General features: G+C 41.1%; 1 protein-coding gene across 4 annotated transcripts in view; it reads left to right on the plus strand.

Moving 5' to 3' along the window:
- The first annotated feature begins 10,633 nt into the window (after nt 1–10,633).
- LOC133122821 (plectin-like) overlaps nt 10,634–26,501 on the plus strand; it is a 190,058-nt gene continuing 174,190 nt past the window's right edge. For 3 of the 4 annotated variants that reach the window (XM_061233100.1, XM_061233108.1, XM_061233123.1), the window contains exons 1-2: nt 10,634–10,770; nt 23,926–24,121. In XM_061233100.1, the coding sequence (XP_061089084.1) occupies nt 10,756–10,770; nt 23,926–24,121 (211 nt within the window). In that variant the 5' untranslated portion in view covers nt 10,634–10,755. The remainder of the gene's footprint in view (nt 10,771–23,925; nt 24,122–26,501) is intronic. The other variant, XM_061233186.1, reaches the window with a different exon arrangement.

Genomic DNA, 26,501 nt, shown 5'->3' on the forward strand with positions numbered 1-26,501 from the left:
GCGGCCAAGTCTGGGACGAAAAGCAGGCCGGGGGAAAAAGGACATCGCTGGCATTTCAGTCATTGAGCGCGATGACACATGAGCTCACACACAGACACACACAAACATGAAAACGTGTACAGTAGATCTGCATACAGTAGATCTGAACCAGATGTTGGTAATAAATATAAGTGATTTCTATTTGAATGTATTATTAATAGCAAGGCAAATATGTTATAAAGTTCTGCAATTAATAAATGCAATTATCATAAAACAAAACATGCCAAGTGAAAGCACGATGAATGCATTTGGATACTCTTGTTTTGTCAGAACAAAATATACTGTATAGGTAATAGTACAATAATGATACCTGATAGCGCTAGCCTCCAGTGTTGGACTTTGGAGACTTCTTTTGTGAAATGTTACATAAATGTTTAAAAATACAGGGGGGAAAAAAACAAGGGCAACATTTTACTCTGAAACAGAACATATTTCAAAATCACATTAGCAATTAAAATTGTGTTTCGACAAATATTACAGGATAAGTTGACTGAAACTGTGCAATCTGGGTTTATTCCCTTAGGATCAGCAATAAAAATATAATTACACAATAAAAGTGTTTGTGATGGCAAGGTTATATGTGAGGTTTCAAAAATGTGATGGCCTTTTTCAGAGAAAAGCAATATCAAAAAGTCAGAAAAGTGAAATATGTAAACAGTTTGAATGACTGAAATCATATTCATCACTGTAATGTATCTAAAGTCTGTATATACTGTACATGGCATTTCCATGAGAAAATAATTATTAATGTATGCATTTTTACAGCCAGTATGAGATATATGGTCCAAGTTATTCTAATCTCTGCTTTTCTTTGATTGTGAATTTAGAAGCCAAAGAAATCAAAAGTGAAGACCAGCATTCCACCCGTGTTGTGTGATGGGACACAGGAAGAAAAAGCATCATCTGCTGGACAAAAGTCATCCTGCACTCTGAAAAAGAGGAAACAGGGCACCAAACCACTGGCAAAGGCAGTCAAGATCTCCGTACCGGTGACCACATCACCAAGGCCAGAGGTATGCTTGTTATTCAACTTCAGGCCAGACCAGAACCTGCCTAACAGTACCAGTACTGCATATGCACAAAGAGATCAAAGTTCTTAACAAGGCTGTGTCACAGTATTGTCTGCCATTAATTTGTATCTTTGCCTTTCTACCAATTCCAGGCTATGCCCAGGTATAGGGACAGTTATATTAATTTAAGTTTTTTGTGTAAATCATAGTGGACCCTAGCAGAATGAAATCCTCCTCCTTGTGCCTTTAGAATGTAACTCAGCTTTCTTCTTTAGTCAGTGGCAGTATATCTAACATACAAAACTTGAAGATGTTTAACATACAAATTCAGTCACTTAAAGCCAATTGTGCAATACTCCTGGTAGTGGGCAGGGACAGGGATGTTGTTTCTCACATATTTGGGAAGTGCCAGAGCTAAAAATAACCTTCCTACATTTGTACCCATATAATGTAATCATGGTCGACTGTAAACATATCCTCCTACTCAGTGTCACTGGCTGTAGTTGGGCGCCCAGATTCCTTTAGCACTATCCTTGACCCCGAGTGGCACTCTCGCTGATTTGGAGAGTGACCATTTTTCAGCCTCATCTATCTTTTGGATGACATGTGAAACCAAGGTCCTGGTTCTGATTTTAAAGATCTCATGGCACTTATCACAAAGAGTAGGGGATTCCCAAGCTGGGTCTCCAAACCTGTGTTCCTAATCATCTTCCGTTATAACTGGCTTTGTGAGCACGATGTTGCAAAACAGGTGGGCACTCATATTGGTGAGCTTCCCCCATCATTGTAAAGCATCATTCCATCACGTCCGTGCCCTTTTGCCATTGTGCTTTCAATATTTTTGCTCCCCTTCCTAACATTTTTGTTTCCTTTGCATTTTGTGACTTATGTCCCAGTTCTCTTTACATAGTCCATTCTGTTCTGCCTGTTCATTTCCACTCCGTACATGTATTTCCTTCCTCTTGTTTCACCTGTTTCTCATAGGGTGCTTGTTAGTGTTGTATTTAAGCCTGTCCGTTTCAGTTCTCATTGCTTGTTCGTCAAGTCAGTTACCTGCTCTGTACACGCACCCTGTTATTGTTCTAGCCGTTGTTTCCTGACCTGGTTTCGCCATATGGTTTTTCTGTCCTGTTTTTTTGGGGGATTTTCTGGTTTTTGATCTGGCTTCGGACTCTGTTTATTATTGGATTGCGATTTCTGTACCTCTGCCCTGTTTGGACTGACTACCTGGTTTTTGTACCTTGCCTGCATTTTGGATTATGCACTTTATCTATATTAAAGCTTGCCATTCTTTACTTCATCCCTGAGTCTGCACATCTGTCCCAGTTCCTGACAGAATGAACTAGCCATAATTGGAACCAGCGGACTCTTGGGCGCCTAGTTGGTCATTCTTTTCCCTTCTCAGCTTACATGAGGAAATCCTCTGGCCAGTTACCAGCGGGATTCTCTATGGGTCAGCAGCTTTTTCGCCTGTGGCAAGGGACCTGTTCTGTATCGGAATATGTTTTAGATTTCAAGCTTTGGTGGACTCCACTGATTTCAATACCATTGCCCTCTGTGACTTGTTTTATAACAGACTCTCAGAAAGAATAATTTAACTTGATTTAGTGGATTTCTCTCTCTCTGGATGGGGTTATCGATTTGGCCATCCAAGTTGAGTCTCGGCTGAATTAGTTGCAAGTTTGGTGGACCAAAAGACTTTCTCTATGTGATCCACGCACCTTCAGCCCAGTCTCTGTCTCCTGCTTCACCCTGGGCTCAACTTCCAGTCCCTTCCCAGAACCAGTCTACTCCTTCATCCTAGACCCAGCTCCCAGCACTGCACCAGGCCCAGTCTCCTGTTTTGCTCCAGACCCAGCCCCCAGAACATCGCCAGGACCAGCTTCCACTTCCGTCCCAGGTCCCATCTCCTGCTCTGCCCTAGACCCAGCTCCCATTGGCGTGCCAGGCCCAGCCTCCTGCTTTGCCCCAGGCCCAGCTTCCTGTTCCGCTCCAGACCCAGCCTCCTGTTCCGCTCCAGACCCAGCTTCCTGCTTTGCCCCAGACCCAGCTCCCAGCTCCCAGCTCTGCACCAGGTCTTGCTTTCTGTTCCGTCTCTGATCCCGGATCCAGTTTCTTGCTTTACCCCAGAACCGGTCCCCAGCGCTGCTCCTGTTCCAGCGCCCAGCATTACCTCAGGTCCAGTCTGCAGCACCTTTCCCGTCCAGTTTCCAGGATTGTCTCAGATCAAGTTTCCTGCACTGCACCGGGTCCAGTCTCCAGCTCCTCCTCAGACTCTGTCTCCAGCACCTTCTTGGACTCTGCTTCCTGAGACACCCCTAGTCCTGTCTCCAGAGCTGCCCCGGGCTCAGTCTACAGTTTTGCTCCCGTTCTGGTTTCTAGTACTGCTCCAGCTCTTACAGGTGCCTTCTCAAGCACCCCTTTGAACACTGTTCCCTGGGCTGCCCCAGATCCCGTCTCCAGTGCCTCCCTGAATCCAGTCTACCATTATACCCCTGTTCCGGTTTCCAGTACCACACCAGATCCAAGCTCCAGCTCTGTTACAGGCGTCTTCTCCAGCACATCTTTGGTCCTTTCGTCTGTTCACCCCAGACTCTAGTTCCAGACCCCTCTCAGGATCTGTTTCCAGAACTGTTCCCTCGAGTCTACCGCACTTGTGGGCCTACTCGTCGTCCTTGGTTGCCCCTCCAGCTCCTTCTCTGTCTCTGACTCCGGTACCACCTCAACCTTCGCCCATGACCTCAACCCCTTCTTTGGGCCTCCCTGGCACAACCGGAGCGGGCACCCTCCTAGGCTCTGTCCGTCCACCGTCCACTCCACTCCACCGCATTTACTTCATCCCTGAGTCTGCGCATGGTTCATCTGTCCCCATTCCTGACGCAGGATTTCTATTTGCCTAATACAAAAAAACCTCACTCAAAAGTGCAGCATATTATACTGTATTTTCCCGGTATACACAGGGGTTGTACAATGCACATGTTACTGCATTTTATTGTTAAATAAATTCCACAGAGCCAGACCCCCCATGATACCAGCTGGTTGTTATGGGACTGCTGTTCCTGGCCCAGGATGATAGCAGCCCCAGGGGTTGCTGGGTAATGAAAGCTGGTGTTCCACACAATACAATGTGGTTGGAGTGAAGGAGTGCTGATGCGTGAACAAATAGGCCTGGACACCACAGCACAAGGCAGTCGACTAAAAAGGGGCAAAGTGTCCACCATTCTGATGTAGAGCAACTGGGAAGAGACAGGGGAGTTATGTAAGAGGTTGGCATGCCACTGGACTGCTGATGAAATTTCTTTAGGGCTGATGAGGCTCTGTCTGTGGCCTACTTTCTTTGTGCTTATAATAGTTCAGACATGAGTCAAATCATAATTTTATGCTTAACCCTTTAGATACAGAGATAGTGTGTGTGTGTGTGTGTGTGTGTGTGTGTGTGTGTGCCTAAGGAGCATGGCACATTTCAGGCTTCCTTTTCATTTATGCTTAATGCTTTAGACACCAGTATACTTTCTGAAATTCTATTACTATTTGGTAATTACTATATTATGTACCTATGTGCTGAGCAAAATTCTCAGGGATCTGCATTAATATTTTCTGAGTTGATTGACATAAAACTACTTATTTGACTGAGGTCTATATCAGTCCTATATTATTCAATAGCTCTTATAAGAGCTAAATGAATATGGACATGTAATGACTTTGTTGCATGCTAGTACATCCAGATAATAGTACATTTTTAGCTTAGCATTTTAGTAGAGGCTATTTGAATACCAGGTTTTCAAGCTTTCTATAAACAATTAAGGCTCAAACTTAAGAGGCAAGGTACATTTCTCCAGTCAAGACAGATTATTCCAATTAGGTCAAGCAGATGGCTACAGTCAATTTAAAATCTAAATGCCAAGTAGGACCAGGTTTGAATGGACGGCTATGTTCACATATGTGTATTCTACTGCCAAATTAGATTCCTTGTCAAATCTATTTAAATACCTGCACAAAAAAGTTGTGATAGCGAGTCCGTATCTCTCACTGAGAGGACGGCTCATTTACATCCATTGCATTTGAAAAAAGCTTGTCTTGTATGAAAGGCGTAACATTTGAACTTCTGATAATCTATAGAGCTTTCTTAAACATATGGAACTACTTCTGCCTGGTCAGCTTCAGCACTTGATATTAGCAGATGTCTTTGGACAATTCTTATCTCAGAATTTTGTATAACTGACACAAATAGCAGATATTATCAAGTGGATTAAGTCTCTGAGGTCAAAGTTTCAAACAGTATTACAAAAGACAAAACCTGTACAAATGGTAAATGTAATAATTCTGCATCTGCTTTCACGCAGTACATCTATTTTATATCCATCAAGAATCTAAAACTTTAGGCCATTGTGGACTACGACGCCCTGTAGAAAGGCCTGGGAATCACAATGCATTTCAATGGTCATATGATCAAATACAATGCTGGCATTATATCCGTCTGTTAAGGGAGATGTAACACGCTGGTCACATCTGACTCTTAAGGGAGATGTAATGTGCAGTTTCCATCTGCCCATAATGGGTTAAACCACATTCACTATGCGAAAATGAGCAGTCTCATGGCTAAACATTCAGTTAAAATCATAGTCATTGTGATTTGTGGAACAGCATTATTACAGTATTAATAATAAACATTTCTTTTGGAAATATTTTATGCCAAACTTTCGACATGAATTTGGTGGAGTAGCGTCCAGTGTGTTAAGGAACAGCAGTGTTAAACTATTCCCATTTCTGGGGTTAGGAAATGTCCTAACACTGTAATAATAAAATGTTTCAATTGTGTTTGTTTTCAAGCGTACAGACTGCTATTTCACATTTTTTGCATTTCACTTCTAAACCCAGTGCATGAGCTCAAACATCTCATTGTTGCTTTTATATCACCCATGTGTTGAATTGTTTTGAACAAGACATTGATCTCTCAGCACCAACACCCACATTTCCCTGTGTCCAATTTTGCTCTGTTTTTGCTTGGAATGATTCAATGGTTTCTGGAGAGGTTCGGTGGAATTACAAAGTTTGTGTATTTTAAATGGAAGAGCGGATTCATAACAGGTTGTTGAAGACAAACACAATAGCAGGGCTGATGTCCACATGTGGGAATACCATGGTTATGGATCAAGAGAAGCTGCAGGCCAGCTTTTCCATTTAAGGCCCCAAAAGTAATCACTCTGTGAACAAGGGCCCCAAGAATAGTTCACTTTTAACACTTATTTCCAAAACACACTACAGACTGCAATCCAGTAGCTATTTAATGCACAAGTACGGGGATGGATTTGTAATCCCTACTGTATGCCATTATATCAAGGATCTGCAATACAATTTAGGTATTTAAAGCAATGTAAATGATCAATGATCAGAATATTCCATTTGTATCTGAAATGTGGAAATATATAAAGATATATTCTTAAAGTTAAAATATTTTATCTTTTTTTTTTTTCATTGACTCCAATGTGGGAACCAGATTTAAATTAGTGCATTGTCACCCTCTCTCCAGCAGAGAGAGGCATGCAGAATGGACACAGTGGATACCATTACCAGACCGCTCCCCTGTGACATTCAGCTCCCAGATCTAATTTCACTGGTGGCACGTTCACCTGGTTCTTCCATTGACACTCAGCAGTTCTGAACACAACTTTGTCTCCAGATGGTTTGCAGAACAGTGAGACATTTCTCGTTATGGCTCTAATTGTTCACTGCCAGTGTAGCTCTTTCCTCTCTGTGTCAAATCCTTACACACTTAAAGATGGGCAATGGGCACTCTGGATGCAAAATGGCTGGCGGTGACGCACTGGCAGCATGTAAGCTAATTGCCCCCATCACTAAAGATATATTAAGTAATTTGATGGTGATAAATAAAATTATAAATTCATCAATTCATTTGTTCAGTGATAAGGATAGGTATTTTTTGAGTGACTTATCCATGTGTGCAAGAGTGGCTCATTGTGTCCCCATGTCAAATAAAACAAGGCTGATTTAGGAAACAAAACCAACGGGCTCTAGGACTTCCTTGGACTATGGCTGACAATCCTCACCAGCATTGTTTAGTCTAATGAACCTTGCCTTGTGCATGTATAGAAGGTTAAGCAGGGTTGTCCTTTATTGTGTATGTGAACTAAGCTGAGTGCAGAAAGAAGACATGTCACATATCTGGATCCATACTCAGCTGTCCGACTGAGGCACACCCCACAGGAATCTTGACACATGGTGCTACGTTCCCACCCACCGCTAATGAAATGAAAGCCAGGGCATCTGTGAGCAATATGATGCCCAAAGCAGTCTTTGAGCAGCTAGCGGGTCCTTTGGATTGTATCACAAGCCAGGCTTATCAAAGGGCTGGGATGTTTGCTAAAGGAGAGTAGCGGGCCTTCACAGATGAACGGGATATTGTCAGGACACTCCACCCCTCTAATGGTTCTGTAGTTAAGCCAAGCCTTTGTGGAGAAGGACCCGCAGTCTCAGTTCCACCCTCGTGTGCTGCACCACTGGCAAATCTGAACAGGTGTATGCACCTGGTAAAGCCGACAGGTCGCTTTTACTTCAGCGTTTTTAGTCTCCCTTCATCCATTTTAAGATTCCAGGGTTTCCTCCGGGATTACAGCGTGTCTGTTTAACGCCTCATCTTGGATTCATTCCAGCCATCTTAAACTCTGAATTTCTAAAAATATTTCTCCTTGCTCCTTCATCCTCTGTCATCGTTATCATCACTCAAATCCATTTCAGGTAAAATACTTAAACCACTTTATACTCTGTTCCTCTCTCATCATACAAGTTTGTCTTTGATTTGCTTTTGCCCGCTTGCTGGTTGTCGAATGTGCCTCTCACTCACGAGTCCTTTTCCAGAATCTGATCATTTATCACTAAGTGCTCTTTTCTGGCTATCCTACAGGGCTTTTATGTGTGCACAAAGCGCTACAACTCAGCTTGTATCCCATCTTCCATGGTTCTGTCGTGCTACTTGTTGAGTGGAAGGCTTGTTTCAAATGTGATTTGGGTGTAATCAAGGACACAATTTAACCACACAGGTCTTGATAAAAAGGTTTACAAGAGAGCCAAGGGGAGGAGGTTGCACAACCAAAATAATATCTTTATAATTAAATATATTCAAAGCAGTTTGTCATGTTAATGTTTCGGATCACTGAGCCTCAGAGAGGGAGTATCATATTAATAGCAATACAGACATAATTAGAGCTTTATTTTCTTATCTAGCTTCCAATAAGAAGAAGTGATTTTTGTGCTAATAAAAAAATGAGATGCTTCAGATCTAATGAGTTCCAAGAGTTCTACTTCATATACTGTTATAAGTTGCATGCAGATGTATCCATGTTTATGCTAATATCTTCCACAGTACTACGAAAATAATCAAAACTAGAAAACAACAAGCATTCAGTGTAGATTTGGTAGAACAATTGAGTTTCATGTATGCTGTGAAAAAGTGTTTGTCCCCTTCCTGATTTACTCTATTATTGTCTTTAGGAAAAATTTAATATTAGACAAAAAACCTGAGGAAGCAGAAAACACACTTGAAATGACTATGTCATTCATTGAAGTTATCAAACACCCAAATCACCCATGTGGAAAAGTAATTGATATCAGTCTTTCATGTCACTGTGGAGGAATTTTAGCTCACTCTTCTTTATAGAACTGATTTAATTAAAACAAATTGGCAGGTTTTTGAGCGGGAACTGCTCGATCCGGGTCCTGCCACAACATGCCATTAATGTAATGTAATTTCTATTGGGTTCAAGTGAGGCCTTTTACTGGCCACTCCAAAATGTTATTTTCATGCCTTTCTGTCATAGGGCAGCCTATAGCCTAGTGACTAAGGTACATGAGAGGGACCCAGAAGGATGGCGGTTCAAGCTCCGCTGTAGTAAATCCTTAACCCCACATTGCTTCAGGGGGATTGTCCCCTGTTCAGTCTTATCAACTGTAAGTTGTAAAGCATCAGCTAATTAACATATTATTATTCTGAGGTTGACCTGCCTTTGTGTTTTGGATCATTGTCTTGCTGCATAACCCAATTACACTTCAGCTTCAGCTCACAGACACAGACAGCACAGACAGCTATTAAGAATGTACTGGTGCAGAGCAGAATTCATGGTTCCTTCAGTAATGATATGTTGTCCGGGTCCCTAGGCAGCAAAGCATCCCCAAACCATCATACTACCACCAGAATGTTTGTGAAATGTTGTATTTTCATTACTCCAGACATAGTAAAAATTGACTCATCTGTCCATACTGTAGAACATTATCCCAAAAGTCTTGGGGATCATCCAGGTGTATTTTTTATTTTTTATGTGTGATGAGAATTGAGGTTTCTCTTGGTTAGCAGAGGATTTTGACTTTGACTTTTCCATGAATCCCATTTTGCCCAGTCTCTTATCGTGGAGTTTGTGCTGAGGCTAGAGAGGCCTGCAGTTCTTTGGATGTTCTTCTGGGATCTTTTGCGACTTCCTGAATGAGTTATCGCTATGCCCATGGATACATTTTGGTAAATTGGCCACACCTGGGTTAAATTCACCACTGTTCCAAGTGTTCTCCATTAGGAGTCACAGAGCCTTCAAAATGGCTTTGGAGTGTCCTAGTTAAGATCTTTACTTGAACCCAACAGAGATACTGTGGCGGGACCTGAAATAAGCAGTTCATGCTGGGAAACCTACCAATTTGTCTGAATTAAAGCTGTTCTGCAAAGAAGAGTGGGCTAAAATTCCCACACACAACGATGTGGAATTATAGGAAGGGTACGGTTTTTCAGAGGGGTTATATGGGTTTAAATAATAATAAAAAAATTATTAAGTTATTCAAATACGCATAAACATAGATATTAAGTAATACCAGCACGCATTTGAAATTAATGTGGAGTATTTTTATTTGTAATTTCTGGTAGTGAGACGAGACAACTTTTTAGTGGAAATGTTTTTGTCAAGTAGGCCTGTCTTCAAATCCATCGGTAGCATAGCGTACTCTCCTCTTTACTCCATAGCTTCGTAGCTTTTGGCTGTCCAGGGTATCTCGCGACATTACATGTTCAAATAGCATTTAGCCCAAAGAGAGGCAATAGGGTACGCTATACATTTCTGTGCTGCTGCAATTTTACCATCAGCGTAATAGGTACTGTATTTGTTTGCTTCATGTGACGTGGACATCACTGTTTCCTGCGCTCACAGGATTAAAAATTCACCGCAGTGCTAAACGCATTTTAACTGCTTGCGCGAGTGAAAGCGCCGTTAATTGTTTTCTGGTGTTTTATGTGTCAGTAGGTCGCACTAAGAGAGAAATGCAACCCGGCTGAAAACGTCATGTTTCTGCGTTTTCTCTCCATTGTACGGGTCGAATCGTCTCGGATATTTGATTTTCTGCCGGTTAATAATTTACTGCATACGACTGAAAATGCGCCGGAGAGATATTATGTGAGTCAGACATACAGACACATCGTGGAGGACTGCAGGTTCTTATGTTTGGGTCATCTTCCAAAACCCTGCCTCCAGAATAGGAGTGGCTATTTAAACATAGCGAACCGCGGACGTACACTGGCCGTCTCGTCCGCTCACTGGGAATCGCTAGCGTTATTATACTAGTTAGGCTGTTCTTCACTAGCGCAGCTTAATATTTCTCGAGTCTAGCGGGAACCCGCATTCATGGCTTTTTGACAGGATCGCGGACTGCAAGGATGGAACACGACAAGGTAGGCGAAAAGCCTCTTCGTTAGCTGTTCTATTGTTTTATTCTGACTTTCGGCTATTATAATGCAAATATTAAAACGTTCTTATTGTAAATAAGTCGCTGTCATTTGACACTTGAACAGTGAAAATGACAGTCTCTTACAAAGCATAGCCTATAGGGGGTTCGGTGTAAATCACTGATGAATTCATTGATCCAGTTATGAATATTCGCGGGCCATGTCTGTTCAACAGCAGGTGGAGCCTACATAAGGTTATAACTTTATTTCCTCATCTCCAAGTGTTAATTCTGCGTGATCGGAGCATATCACTCTCAATGCTTTTGGTTTTTGTTTTGCAATCTGTCTTTTATAGTGAGATTATGTAAGTCTTTGGATGTGGTTACCGGTGTGTGGTCGTTTTGGTCCCCAATAGGACTTTTATTTGCCGCTCAAGAGAAGAGAAAATACTTGCATTCCATTGAATTGCTATAAAGCTAAAGTTTGTCAGTGTTCAAAGAGAAGCTATACTTATTGTCATGAAATGTGACATGTGTCCAATCAAGTAGTACAACATTTACCACAGAGATAAGGAACCGAGCAGTAGTCAACAGTATTAGGCTAGGACGTTAGTAAATATGTTCGCTGCTTTAGGCTATCTCAGTAGCATATGGCAGTTGAAAGACATCATACTCCAAAACACTGACACGTGAGATGGTGTGAGCTATCGCTGCCGAAAACGCATTCAAGATGTAGCCAGATCCCTAATTAAAACTAATGCAACGTTTGGCTTCTGAAATCTGCGGCGGTCCACGTCTGCATCGAAGACCCAAATTCATTAAATTGTTGTGAAATTTGAACTGGCCATCAGCTGTCATTGGAGCACATGGCGCTGTGTAGGGGTCACATGACTGCTACGTGTCGACTAATCGTCAACGATAGTGATAGTGGTGTTACTTAAGTTTTCATTTTGGTTCTTAGAGTTCCAGGGTTGTGAGTTCTCCTTGTCATAGTGTGCGAGTCACTATGTAATCTCGTTAGCCTATGTGCGAAATAAGAGTCCTATATCTGTTCAGTTAACTTTGAAGTGATACTGTATCTTAGTGCTCACAGAAGCTCTTCATATCAAGAACTATTTTCAAAATATAACTGCATATCCATGCAGGCACCCATTTTGAAGCTTTGCATTCTTTAAATGTCTAAAATGTTGATTAATTGAATGTGAGAGACAATGAGAGCCTGTAAAAAGTAAATCTCTTGTTGTGACCTTCAAGCTCTACCTTCAACAACCATCTGAAGCGGCTCGGCTGTGAAATCTGAGTGAAAGTTTCTCACTATGTGTGTCCTACAGGCAGCATGGTCTCATAAGTTTGCTGAGTACAGAGGAAACCTGCCCAGGGACTCTGTTTGGTGTGAGCTAAACCGACAGGGAGGGGCTGCTTCACTCTCACTCCCTGAGGGCCCTGGTGTTTTCATCACCAACAAACATTCAACAAGGAAGAGTTCAGTCAAAGTACCATAGGGCAAAATCAGGATGTGTGCTTAGATGAGGGCCCTAGTGTTTTCATCACCAACAAACATTCAACAAGGAAGAGTTCAGTCAATCTACCAAAGAGTGAAATCAAGTTGTGTTTGTAGATGGAATTAAAACTTACACCGAGCAAATACAGTTTCCATAAATACAACATGTAACATTGTGACAACGTGTTGACTTTGCAGAATTGTTATATATCTTACATGTTGTCTGGGTTGCAGCTTCCTGGACCAGGACAGTGCAAACGTAGGCTACATATAGATGATAACTCCTGTATACCGTTTTTCATTTGTGGCTGTGCATATTCTCTCCAAATACCCCCCTCTCCACGAGGTATTTCAGTAAAAATTGTGTGATCTGTCGAAGAGTGGTATGGCACTCTTATATAACAAACTGTATAGCCGCATTTTTTAGATGACTCTAACATACAATCTGGAAATATCCAGTCAATGCAGTTTGTTGTTAGCTCATTATGACAGCTAGTACCTGGTGTAATTAGTAAAACCAGCTACTGGCCAGTATAAGACATACTTGTTGGCTGATCTGTCTTTCAGACTACTCTGAAGGAAAGCTCATATCTTGTGCACATATGTACCGCTCATTCCTTCAGCTATTCTTAGAGTGACCCACATGTAATGGTAATGCAGGTTCATTTTACGGTATCGGCTGGCTTCCCTGCTGAGGATGAAATGAGTTACTGTGGCTGAGGTTCAGTGGTCTGAATCCCAATGACCAGAGGACCTGGAATATCTGTAAATGTTGCCATCTCTGTTGGAACAACACTTGCACCTCCACAAAGCCTCACAAAGATCTGCAGTAATGAGGAGCTTAAAGGCCTCCAAATTCAACATAATGTCAATAGTTTTCCAGGCAATTATCACTTATAATATTATATAATAATAATAATGGTGATGGATAATAATCTCAAAGCATTTTACGGTGAATGGATGCTGGAACTCACTTCAAAGCCCAGCGATATGTACTGCCCAGCTGGGTGGTTCAATAGATAGATAGACAAATAGACAGACTGACCCAGTCATTGACACTTTCAACTCAACAGTATTTTTCAAATGTTTAGTTTGTCCAGCCATACATTGCCTGTACTGTTATGCACTGCTTACTGTTTCCTTTTGAGGTATATAGGGAGAAAAAGGGATACTGAATTTGAGAGCACAATGCTTATTCAGGTAGATAATTATACACCTCGGTGTATGGACTTTGAAAGTCTCATCTTTATGATACTGCAGTAATTATGAGCATGAAGTACACAATGAGGAAACTAATTTCTGTAACCGCATGGAAGCAACAGTGTCACTGCAAAAGTTATTCAAATTTGTGGCTGGCTGTGACATTTCTGCTGTGTAAGTAGTCTGTAAACTGAAATGTGATTGGCTGGGAATGATATTCAAGGACAACTCAAAGTTTTACAGGTACATGGGCAGGTTGTAAGGCGATTCTTTCATTATTCAGGATATGTGTTTCTTGGACATCAGCCAGTATCCGTCCCTCATCATATTTCAGGATGTAGTTGTGGCTAGATTGTGCTAAATTAACCTGTGTGAGAACATGATGTTTGATTATATTGCACAAAGGGTCTGTGTGTAACATAGCTAAGTTAGTTTGTTTCCGTTAAATTGAGTAAATATTCTCGATAGTGAATTATGTAAAAATAGTATTATAGAATTTTTTTTATATTCCTAATTATTTTTGTTCATCATAGATGCTGGGGAGGTGTTTCTTTTGATCATATCCCAGACTTGTTTTATCATTTCTCAATTTGGAATGTCTAATCATAATTGTTGGGCCTGTCCCACCAATGCAGCAGTCTATTTAGTGCAGCACATGTCTCCTCCGTTGTGTGCCCTGCTGGCCACCGCTTATTTCTACTGCAGCTCACCAGCTGAGTTGCACAGCATTTGCACTGGAGGGCTGCATTTCGCCTGCACAGACTGCAGGCAGGCCGCATACGCCCGATCGACCAGGAGGAAAGGGCGACAGTCCTCCAGACGGGCTGACTCTACAGCCGGTTAAACGCAGTCCCGTGGGTCCTCTGGACACAGTCTGCGCTCACCCAGTCTGGATGTGAATAATACAAGGCTGTGGCATGCTTCACTCACAGATAATCATTACTTTAGCAGGACTTGCCACCTGACAGCCCCCAAGACCAACATTTTTGATAATATCCTGAATACATAATTTACTGTACCGTAATTGGATCATAATGCAAATTACTCCAATATACTCATGTGAATCCCATCTCATCTGTGTGCCACAACTACCTGGGTCTTATCATTTACATTTTGTTCGTCAGTTATCCTCTGCAGAATTCTCTCAGGAAACACTACTCTGTTATTAGTGTACACTTCAAGCTTTGATATGGGGCTTGACCTGTCGTCCATAAGGAATATGAAAATTTCTGTATGCACAGCATGCCTCAGTTACCGTTTTACAACCTAGGGCAGCAGAGTTTGAATAAGTTTGAATAAGGATTATCTGTGTTCTGTAGATACAAAATAATTATCTCTTAGCACATGTTTTAGTATTGTAATGAGTCTACTGAGCTTGCAATACAAATATTAGCTGTTTTAAGTTATTGTTTGCTTTACAAGTGAAATTGTCTTTCCCCATGAGTCAAACTATCTCAATTCACTGGCAACATATCTAATATATAAGACTTATTTTTTGGTTTGTATAGTGAGGCACTGTCCTTCTTTGAGCATACAGTAGTTACCCCTCTGAATCCAGTAGCTGCATTGCCTCTCCCTCTGACATGCTTTTGAACAGCAATGGCAGTGAACATTGGCGCACCCTCGGCGCTGCCTAGTCAAGTCAAGGTTATCACATTATCATGTCCCTCCTACCAAATATTGCCACACAACCAGACTGAAACTTTAGCAAGTGATGAGTCGACTATGAGTTTCACAGGTTTTCTCTGTTACTTTGGGCCCACTGTACTTTTGTTTTGCTTCACCGGTTCACTTGCCCCACTGCAGTCCTGTCTTTTGCAGGATTTTAAAGAATTTTCAGCTTGATATCCCAGATATCCCAGGACACCCTAGCATTCGGAAATTTGTGTTTTCAAAATGTAGGCCATAAACATGTCTGTGCTTTTACCAGTTGAATCTATTTCATTTTAAGTGAATAAATCAGACACAGGCGTGGTTCAAAAAGGAATTTAGTGAACATTGCTAAGAGCACCTCTACATGTCCGTACAGAAATGACTTGGCCAAGTAATATCTTGATTAAAAAAAGAAAAAGATTTTAACTGTAAACATTTTAATGCCTTAAACTTTGAAACATGGATTACAGTGATGTATTGCAAGACAGCTGTTAATCATCAATCATAAACTTTAAATCATGTTAATCATAAACATGACTAACAAGCTTAGTGCACTGAAAAAAAAAAGAAATAAGAAGTGTTTTAGTCTTGTAATAAGAATAAGAGTGCTTAGGGACACTGACACACCCAGGGCAGGGGATTGAACATGCAACCCTCCAACTGCCAGATGACCACTCTCACCTCCTGAGCCAATGTCACCCCATCAATACGATTTTTATCTGAGCGTAAAACAAAAATACTTGATAAGACTGAGCTATCTCTGGTAAACAAAATAGCCAAAATGGAAAACTGGAAAAATTATTGCTTTCAAATTCTAGTTCTAATGTGCATTTACCCCTCAAAATTTCACTGAACAATGACCAAGCTGACTAGCTTGCTACTGTAGCTTTAAATGTGAGTTCATGAATTTGCTATTTAGCCCTTTCAGCTAGCTGTCATTCCTTGCTAATGTTTACTGGACTGTTCTCAGAATTGACCCACATCAGATAAAAAAACATTCCTACTGGTGCTACTGAGTACACAGTCATATTACTCGAGGGTTTATTTCAGATTCGATCATTAATCAACATTCTTGCCACTGCTATGGGTGGTTTGACGTGCTGTGGGCTACCGTATGCCTTTTGATGTATAAATTAACATGTGCCATGCCAATTGATCTATTTCCAAGCTGATTGTAGACTACACAGATTACAAATCTTTACATGGTTTGATAATCAATAGGGACATTCCTTGAAACTTAATTTAATGTCATGTTCAACATGTATGCCTTTTTTCGGAACTTGGCAAACCTTAATTAATTTTTTCAGATTGAATCCTGCATTAGTGCAACCTCTGGATATGCTGAAACCTGTATTGCTGCAAACGTGCAGTATTGCACCCTTGTGAGCAGGGACCCTAACAGTTTAGGAAGGTATTTGGTAGTGATGTAATCCTCTGTGTCATCTCTTGAACAGGGGTATGGTCGCTCACGCTTTTGGCATGAGGCACATGTCCATGGAAAATAAAAAAGGGCGTAACTGAAAACAAAGCCACTCCCTGATTAAACTTCCCGGTGTGATCAGTAGACTCTGAACTCTGAACAAAGTACAGAGCTGTCCTATGTGCATTCACGAGACTGAGAGCTCATCATTTGTTTGAGAGCCAGAGTCATAAGAAAACATATATCCTCTTGAACAAATTTGTTGCTTAGTAACACATGCCAAATTGTCTTCACATTTGACTTTGTTGGGTGCCATACAGAGTCAAGAGTGTGAACTGAAATTATGTAAGTTTTAGAATTTCTGTTATTACTGTGAGGGGAGAATGAGGATGGCTTGAAATGATTAAATGGGTCACTAGAGTATAGCTTTGCCTGGGTTTCTTGGCTCTGTGCTATAAACACAGAATACAAGATCTGTTTACAGTAATTGTCTTGCAGATGCTACTGAGGTAATCTTGACAGTATGGGTACTGTAATATCCTCTCATTAGATGTATTAAAAAGAGTGGGATATGAAGTTATGTCTGAAATGCTCTATTTATGTTAACAATGGTAAAGCAAGCATTAACGGCTGTTGGAAAAATGAATTTTTTGTAGTTACTTACTATTCATCATCATCATCATCATGGTCTTCATCCTCACAATTTCATGATTATGCAGAGGTATCCAAGTGATTAATCCAAATAATACACTGTGCTTAGGCGTCAAGTTGTTATACATTATTTAGTTCACATGCCAGGCCGGTTGCAGGTGTTCATGTGCATGTTTGCAGTATACATTAGTATTCAGATATCAACAAAAATGTGTGCTGTTCCAAAGTTGATGGAGAGCTCAGTCCACCAGTAAGATCTCAGAGATGAGCAAGATGTTAAAATTGTAATTGTCATCTGTATGTATTGTGATTTATGCTGTTCAGAGTTTATTATGCAAAATAATAAATACAAAATATGAAATGCAAGATAACAAATAAAATACCCTAACTTTTATGTTACAAAAATAATGAGGTCTAACTCATTAACTAGGGATTCGTTCCATGCTTTTTAAAGGGAGAATCACTCTTGTTTGCTCACTATCACTGGTACATTCATCAATACCAATGAACAGTGGGATGTGGCATTCTGAGAGTGTGTGGCTCTGTGGCTTTCCCTGCCAAGGGAACCATCACAGTTCAGTTCCCCTCTGGTATGTCTTTGTGCCCTTTCCCCCTGGTAATAAAGATATACAGTACTACAGAGTGGAGCCTGAATGGCAGTTGCTTTATGTTGTGAATATGTGTTTACCTCAGTGGTGGAGAATTACATTAGTTAAATTCAGTGCTCAGCAGCTCAACCTCTCTTTGTTATACAGACAACGCAGTGTTGCAACCTCTATGTTTATCTATTTTGTTGGTTGTACTACGGCTGTTAAAGGTCATTTGGATGACAGGCTCATTTCTTTTTGTAATTGTGTTGTGGAAGTAATGGGTGGCTTTATTTACAACATCGATAAGGTGTTATGGAACACTCGGATGTTAACAAATCAGTTTTTGTTGCCTCATTTCAGCAAATTATTGTCTTAGCAACAGAGCTTCGGGGGTTTTTGGATATCTGCAAAATTATAACTGACTACTGTGAAAATTGTGTGATGGGTGCATGTCAATAGCAGGGTCCTATTTGTATCAGCTGAAAATAGCTCAAACGTATCCGTATTGGCCCAATGCTACGTTTTGGCTGATAGATGGTTCAATGTGATGATACGACATACATATGCCAGAGAAAAGTAGCCTATTCATGGTCATCTACAGTGAGCTTCATAATTTTTGGGACAAAGACATAATTTGTTCTTGATTTGGCTCTACCCGATTTGTGTGAAACAATTCACATTACATTATATTACATTACATTATTGGCATTTGGCAGACGCTCTTATCCAGAGTGACGTACATTTGACTAATCAGGAGACAATCCTCCCCTGGAGCAATGCAGGGTTAAGGGCCTTGCTCAAGGGCCCAATGGCTGTGCGGATCTTATTGTGGCTACACCGGGATTAGAACCACTGACCTTGTGTGTCCCAGTCATTTATCTTAACCACTACGCTACAGGCCACCCAAATTACATTTGGTTAAAATGCGGAGGCCAATGGGTATTGCTCAAGATCCAAAGCACCACCTCTCATCTGGGAAACATGGTTGTGGGGGTGTTATACTTTGGGCATGTATGGCTGCTGCATGTGCTAGGTCACTTGCCGACATTGATAATGTAACTGCTGATTATGCTAGCAGAATTAATTCTGAAGTGTAGAAGCATTTTATCTGCTCAAGTTCAACCAAATGCCTCCAAATTCATTGAAAGGCATTTCTTTTGACAGCTTGACAATCATCCCAAACGTATACCCCTAAAGCAAAGTTTGAAGTTTTTCAAAGCTGAAAACTGGAATATTCTTGACTGGCCAAGTCATTTGCCTGATCAGACACCAACTAAACATGTGTTTCATATGCTGAAGACAAAACTTATAAGGTTCCAAAGCAAGCCAGAACTGAAGATGGCCGCAGTAAAGGCCTTGCAGAGCATCACCAGAGAACATACTCAGCACCTGGTGATGTCTAGGCCAATTTTCTCCTGGAACATACTGTAGAAAATGTGGCAATGCTTTATTTTACCCTCCAATATAGCCATACCCTTGTTAAAATGGCTGTCTAAAATAGAAACTACAGGCAATGCGCTGTTTATATTCTATTCTGAAAAAGGGGAAAAATTATTATTTTATTACAATTACAAGAAAAAGTTTTATTCCAAAATTACAGCTGTTTTCCAGTGCTGTTTACGTTATAGTAATTATGGTAAGGCGAGCCCAAAGCTTTTCACCACACAGAAGTCCTGGTTGTGTCATTGTAAGATGGGTGCTTATGCTGAAACACCAGTGAAATATGGTAGTGGATCTTTTGGGATCTTATGGTATGGGCCTATTTTGCATCTGGTCCTGGGACTCATGAACTCATGAACTCCAGCAAGCACCAAGACCTGATATCACCCCGTAGGAAGCTCAGTCCTGGCTACAAATAGAGTTGTTAAGTGACCACAACATTATTGTTTTGCAATGGCCATCTCAAGTCTTCAAACTTTAAACTAATCAAAATGTGGTTTGAATTGAGGAGGGCAGTCCATAAGTGCAGACCAAAGCATTTTGGAATGTTTTGCATGTACAGAATGGTTATAGATCCTCCCAATATGTTCACCAGTCTTATAAACACAAAGGATTGTATCCTTGTTTAAGGGAGGGTGCACAAATGACTGAAAAATGCGTGCAAATAACTGACATCTCTTTAGAAAATTCTCTGAATTAATGTTTGAATTAAAATTTGTATGAAATGGTAGAATTTCATTGCATTGTTCATTAATTATACAGTATTGTTTATTTTATAGAGCACTATTTACTATATATTTTATGAATGTTGTGAACAATTATGGAGGGCATTGCATGTTTTCAAAGCCATTCATTATTTTCCTGAAATTTTAGCAGAAATACACCAGTTTGTAGTTATTTGATTGTGAGTGATATACTTTTTTGATGCTGTTTGAGCAGAACAGGCAGCCCATAGAAAGCGCTATATACAAACCCACTGTTCCTATTTCAGCCCATGGATAGGCAGCATTTGTGCGTGATTCTAAAGTCCACTGGATGCTGATAATGCCTGGGCTAGAGTTGGCTCTTGCATTGATTTTCTTTTTCTTTTTTTCTCTGTCACTTTCACTCACACATCTGAACTCAGTGGGATTGTGGATTATTGGTTCAGTCTTGTCTAGAAGGCTGTGTATTGAACTGCTTTTCAGTGTTTATGCTTTATTTTATGCTGTGTATATGGTGGCAGTAGGTATGTTATGAAATTGTGATAGCTGGGGTGCATTATACTGTGTAAGTAACAGCTACACAACCATCCCTGAGTTATGTTCATGACTTCTTTTTTTACCCTTTAGGAAACTGTACCCTCAGATGGCGACTGTTTTTCATGTCGTAAGACGCATGTGGACATGTGGCTGTCAGTAGAAAAAACTTGGTTGTCTCAGCTGAACATTCCTGGTTCAAAACAAGTGTTTTCTTTTCAGTGACTAAAAATAACTTTTTTCATTTATCTGACATGTGATATAATATGTGATATATAAATGGAGTATGTGTAAATGTATGACTGATATCGAAATTATGTACTACAATTGCTATATATTTCACATGGGCTCATGTTTGGCAGTTTGTATGTCATGACGTGGGCAGAGCTCACTATAAATCTGCAGTTCAGCAATGCCTCAGAGCATGATATAAGCTGGTCCTCTATTTGGAATTGATGATGTTTTTCAAGTCCTACAGTGGGCTGACTATCTTTGAGGGCCATCTGTTGAGAGACAGGACATCAGGCGCACACAGAGAAATACATGAATTCAACTATTAAATTAATGAAGTACCAATTTTAATGAAATAGCATACACAGTACAGTCTAGAGTCTAGTATAGAGGCATAACACTTCTGTGACTTCCTTCTCTTAAAACAACCCACAAGGAATCTGTCAGATTTAGGGGTCTTTTAGCAAGTGCCAGGTTCAGTTCATATTCCCTTCCAAACAAGCACCTACTCAAAATAAAATTAACTCCGGAAGTGGGTACTGACTGTGAAGTGTTTTCTCAGAGCTGGGAGGAGATTTAGGAATGGCATGTCAAAGGTCAAATGCCATTTGACTGGAGATGTATTATCCTGGGCAAGTACAGTTTTCCTGTAGCCAGCCCTGTGTATGCACGGCGCATGTTTAGTGTGGGTTTTCTCCTGCTCTTCTGTTGTCTGGAGCAGGGAGGCTAATAGAAAGCATGTACAGTAGATTGGAGTCAGGCTGAAGTTTTTGGTTGTGATACGTTGTGAACGACCAAAAATTACCAACGTGTTGTGTAAAGAGATTATTTTTATGGTAGAAAAAAGGTTTTGAAGGCTGTCATATTTCCCTGCTTACATTTTCAAGTCAAGTCAAACTTAATTTGTCATATGCACAGTACAGACATGCACAATTAAATGCTTACTTGCAGCAGTGCCCTGATTAATCAAACATATATATCTTGTCACATCCTTCACTTTAATTGGCCAATATGGCCAGTATTAATGTCAGTGTCAGCATAAAAACACGTTTCCCGCTTCACATTTCATTCTCTTTCACCAAATCAATGCATAGCTTACACAGGAAGTCTCTGAGAAAACAACTGCACTGACAGCTGAGTCATCCGTCAGTCAAGGCTTGTCACTAAGAAAATAATTCTAGAAATGTCTACTGAAGTCCAGCTACTGTAAAGTGATGCATGGAAAAATATAAATGTTCAAATAAGATCTTTGTGTACAATATGCTGTTGGAGGAACAGAACAGTACAGTAACATATAAAAAGTGGGCAACTAATGTAATTATGTAAATCATGTAAATAATAAATAGTAAATAATTGTTGCATGTAGCATGAAATGCGGAAACCCTCCTTGTCCACGTTATATATCTGGAAAAAAAATCTATTCCCACAAATGTCTCAAACTATTTATACACAATCAGAATGCATCACAGCAGCCTGAGCTGTAATCTCCGGACCTGACATTACGCATTAGCGAGCCGCTAGAGAACACATGGGCTATAAAAGCAGGCTGCCCCATTAACACGCCGGACAGCATAAATTCACAGCGCTAGGCAGTCACAGTCTCCAGTCTTTACTGCTGGAGTCGCTGCCCTGTAAATGGCCGCTTGTTATGGAAGACGGTGTGGAGATGAGCTGGTGGAAGCAGTACCCCTGTGAACCGGTACCTTCATCGACAGCATGGTTTCTGGAAAACAGCCTCACCGTGAAAATGCAATGTCAGCAGGCCCCACCCGCACACCAGACCAGTGTCAGCTTGTGTTTTTTGTTCAAGGTCCAGTTGTGCTTACAAATAAAGCTAGATAGGGGTGTCGCGCTGAAGTCCTGGAGGGACAGAGTGTCTCTAGATATTTGTGTTTTCCTTTCAATCAGCAGCTAGTTAAGGCCTTGAGAACTAGATATGCAGACTATTCAGCCAGTGACTTAAATTAATCATTGATGCCGAAACTAGATTGCTGGCAGAGATCTAATGGGTCAAGTGTAGATATCGGTCTTGATTTGTTGCAGGGAACCCTGTCACAGCTAATGCTGGGTTGTAGCCACAGGCAAGACACTTAATGTGAATCGATGTAGTAAATGTAGTGGATATTTATAAATATAATCAGATCCAAGGTATGCAGGCATTCTTTGATAAGGGCTTCTGGCAAGAGGGTAAAGGTTGTAATGGGTAAGTGTGATCCAAATGTGGATCACATTGCAACGTAGTGATGCGGGCCAAATCCGGTGTTTTATGTAGCACTCTTGGACTTGTTACCGTTGGCAAGGTGTGCATGCACACGTTGGCTATGTTCACATGTGGACTTATACCCCGATTATTGGAAATAATCAGTTTAAGTGTTTTAAGGCAATATTCTGATTAAGTGTTTACATGGTTCAGAATTTTACATGGATTCTTTTAATCGGTGGCCTAAGGCCTGCAGATCTGATAATTAATTAAGCATGCTCCCCACACTGTTCTGCATGTTGCTGTTCGCTATGTTAGTTTGTGTTTGAATTACAAACCACACTGTGTCTGGTGACCTTTCACATCTGCAATTTAAAAATGCTGGAAGGGAGCTTACCGAGAAGTTTACATGCACCAGTAAATTGAAAGTATGTAGCTGTCCTATAATCCTGTCTAAATGATCCACAAACTTCCATAGTTTGCCGTAATTTGGTTCAAATCAAATTATTAGTGTGATGTAAGCGTGGTAATATGCTATACCTTTCAAACATAACACCGATGGGTAATGGGTATTCCAAAAATGTTTTAGTTATGTAGTAATTATAGTTGTTCTAGAGATCTGGTGCCAATGGCAAGGTTGAGAGAGACCGGGAGAAATGGAGAGAGAGCAACAACAGTAAAACACTTTAAATGACCAGACAGTGACACCAAGAAGATTAGAGAGTAACAGAAACAGTCAAAAACATTACATTATGGCAATTAAATGGGGATAACCTGTCTGGCTATGACAGCGCACAATGTTGTTGACTCCCTGGAAGACTACATTCTCTATACATATATACAGCAAGTTTTGCATGCCTGCTTTGTATAACGTGGTATCTTTGTATACCTGTCTAAGAGTTATGTTCATATGGTTTACGTACTACAGCACTATGTCCAATGCCTTCCAGGTGTTTTTAGGAATATCCTGTCTCCACCTTTGAGTGTTTTGCCGGTAAAGACATCGTGTGACATGGCATACGTGTTTTCGCCCTTCAGGCCATGATGGAGAGATGGGAGAAGCAGAAGGACTGGTGGGAGGAGGGTTCCAGCGACCGGAGCAGCTCCTCCTGCTCTCCACAGCCTGGGGACACCCTGCCCTGGAACCTGGCCAAGCACCAGAGGGTGAAGCGCTCGCAGTCCGCCTCGGGAGAGGTGCTGGACCCGGCCGAGAGGGCCGTCTTCCGCATCGCAGGTGAGGGTGAACTCCGCCGCCCCCTCTCCGCACGCACCCACCCTGATATACGCAGACCTGCCCGAGAGTGCCCCGCGTGCGCACGCCGGGACCTGTCCAACACCCGCACTCGCACGAACACGCACGCACACACCGAGACTTGTCCAAGACTATATGCACACGCCCGTTCGCACACACACACACACACACACACACACACACACACACACCGAGACCTAAATGTAAATGTCTGCATTTATATAGCGCATTTAACTACACGATTGATGCTTCTCATTCACACACTCTTCAGAAGCAATTGGGGGTTAGGTGTCTTGCTCATGACTGTGCATACAGACAAACACGCACACTCGCATGCACGCACACACACATAGGCCCACGGTGAGGCCTGTCCAAGACTATATGAGCACGCGCACACACACACACACACACACACACACACACACACACACACCTCTAAATGCGCACATGGACACAGTGAGGCCACAGACACATGCGTACGTGCACATTTTGCATACCAAACACACACATTGCGCCCAAGCACACACACACACACACACACACACACACACACACGCACACGTTCACACTCCACAGAACAATGCATATCTACTAAATAACATTAAGTCCCCCCTGGACTTGTTTCAGAAATAATTGATATCTTCACAAAACTGTATAATAACCCCCAACAATGCACAACACATACAAACGCTAGCTGAGTGTGTACATACAAGGCCATCTGCCTGCAATTGTTTGAAATCACCTAGCAACCTCAGTTGGATTAAGGAGTGTTTTTAACATCTGTCGTTGCATGCACACTCACTGGATAAATGCCTATTTTTACAGTACAGGTATTTTTTTTTTTTAATTGAAAATTGTCAGTACATCTGTTTTTTGTTTCAAGATCCTTGATACTGTTCTTACCAGCCTGTGGAAACAAGGAATATGTGAACAGTAAAATTCACTAGTCTTGATTCACTAGTCACTTCTGAAATAAAACAGGGTGCTATATATTGCTACTCCACATTGCCCATTAGTCTTCCTGTCAAGAACAAGGTGTGGTTATCTGTAGCGGCAGAACAATAGAGCTGTTTGAATGACAACGTTCTCTTTGTTTGGGAAGAATATATTTACTTTATAACAGTGTGCGATCTTGGCAGGGTTAATATATTGTTTCTCTTCTCACAGTAGTCCATTCATTCAGTGCCAGGCAGAGTCTGTCATTATCAAAGCGTAATTTGCACTGTTATCATCAGTTTTGCATCATGTACCATGACAGAAAGCATATGTTCACTAGAATATCAACCTCCTAATGAATTATACTGTTCCTCGGTGAGCGATTTGGTCAACAAACAATACCGAACGCAAGAAAAACTGGTGAGCCATGCATTGAAATGTAAAATAATTTTAATGTCAAATGTAATTACACCCTCATGTTTATGTGTAGTTAGGAGAGAACTGGGCCCATCTCAGACCCATAGTTTACTCAAGGAGATTAATAGTCAAATGTTAAGTTTAAAACTGAACTATTCCACAAATAGCAGATGATTCATGTCAGTTTTCCAGGGATTATCACATGAGGCATTTTAAAGTCTGTAAATCTTAGCATGGGTGCTGTGTCCCTCCTGTCCCTGCTTTTAGCTGCACTTAAGTAAAATGATAAAATAAAAACTCCTGAAAGTTGATGATGGACCTTTTTCATGCATAAAAGCAGAATTAGTCCAGATGAATCACCCAGATACATATTTCTCCCTATTTCTGTCTCTTTGGCTTGGCTTGGCTGGGCTGGGTCAGCACTCTCTGGAGTCTCAGTTCTTTTAAGTGTGGTCCTTTCATTTCCTCCCTGTATGCAGTAACGTTTGCAGGACTGCTGTGTAAATACCTGGGTAACTCATATATTTTCTATCATAATCATACGGTGACATTTGGACTGTGACACTGTCTATTGTATTGTACAGCACATTGGATTCAAAATGAAACTATAAAACTATTTTAGGCGACCATGAATGATTGGACAAATGAACACATAATCTGGAATAAAGTCTTCATGTTTACTACTCGGTTGCAAATCATTTGCATTCGATGACTGCTTGAAGTCTGTGACCCTTGGACATCTCCGGATGCTGGGTATCTTCCCTGGTGATGCTCTACCAGGCCTGTACTGTACCCAACTTCAATTTCAGCAAGTGAAATGTATGTCCAGTTGGATTCAGGTTGGGTGATTGCCAGTCAAGAACTTTCCACGTTTTGTCCCTGAAAAACTCATTGGTTGCTTTAGGTGTGCGTCATTGTCCTGCTGCAAGGTTAAGTACCATCCAGTTTTGAGGCTCTCGGTTGTATCTAACCAGATAAGATGTTTCTGTGCACTTCAGCATTCTTTCAC

Source organism: Conger conger, chromosome 1 (assembly GCF_963514075.1).
Source record: "Conger conger chromosome 1, fConCon1.1, whole genome shotgun sequence".
In the NCBI taxonomy this organism is placed as follows: domain Eukaryota; kingdom Metazoa; phylum Chordata; class Actinopteri; order Anguilliformes; family Congridae; genus Conger; species Conger conger.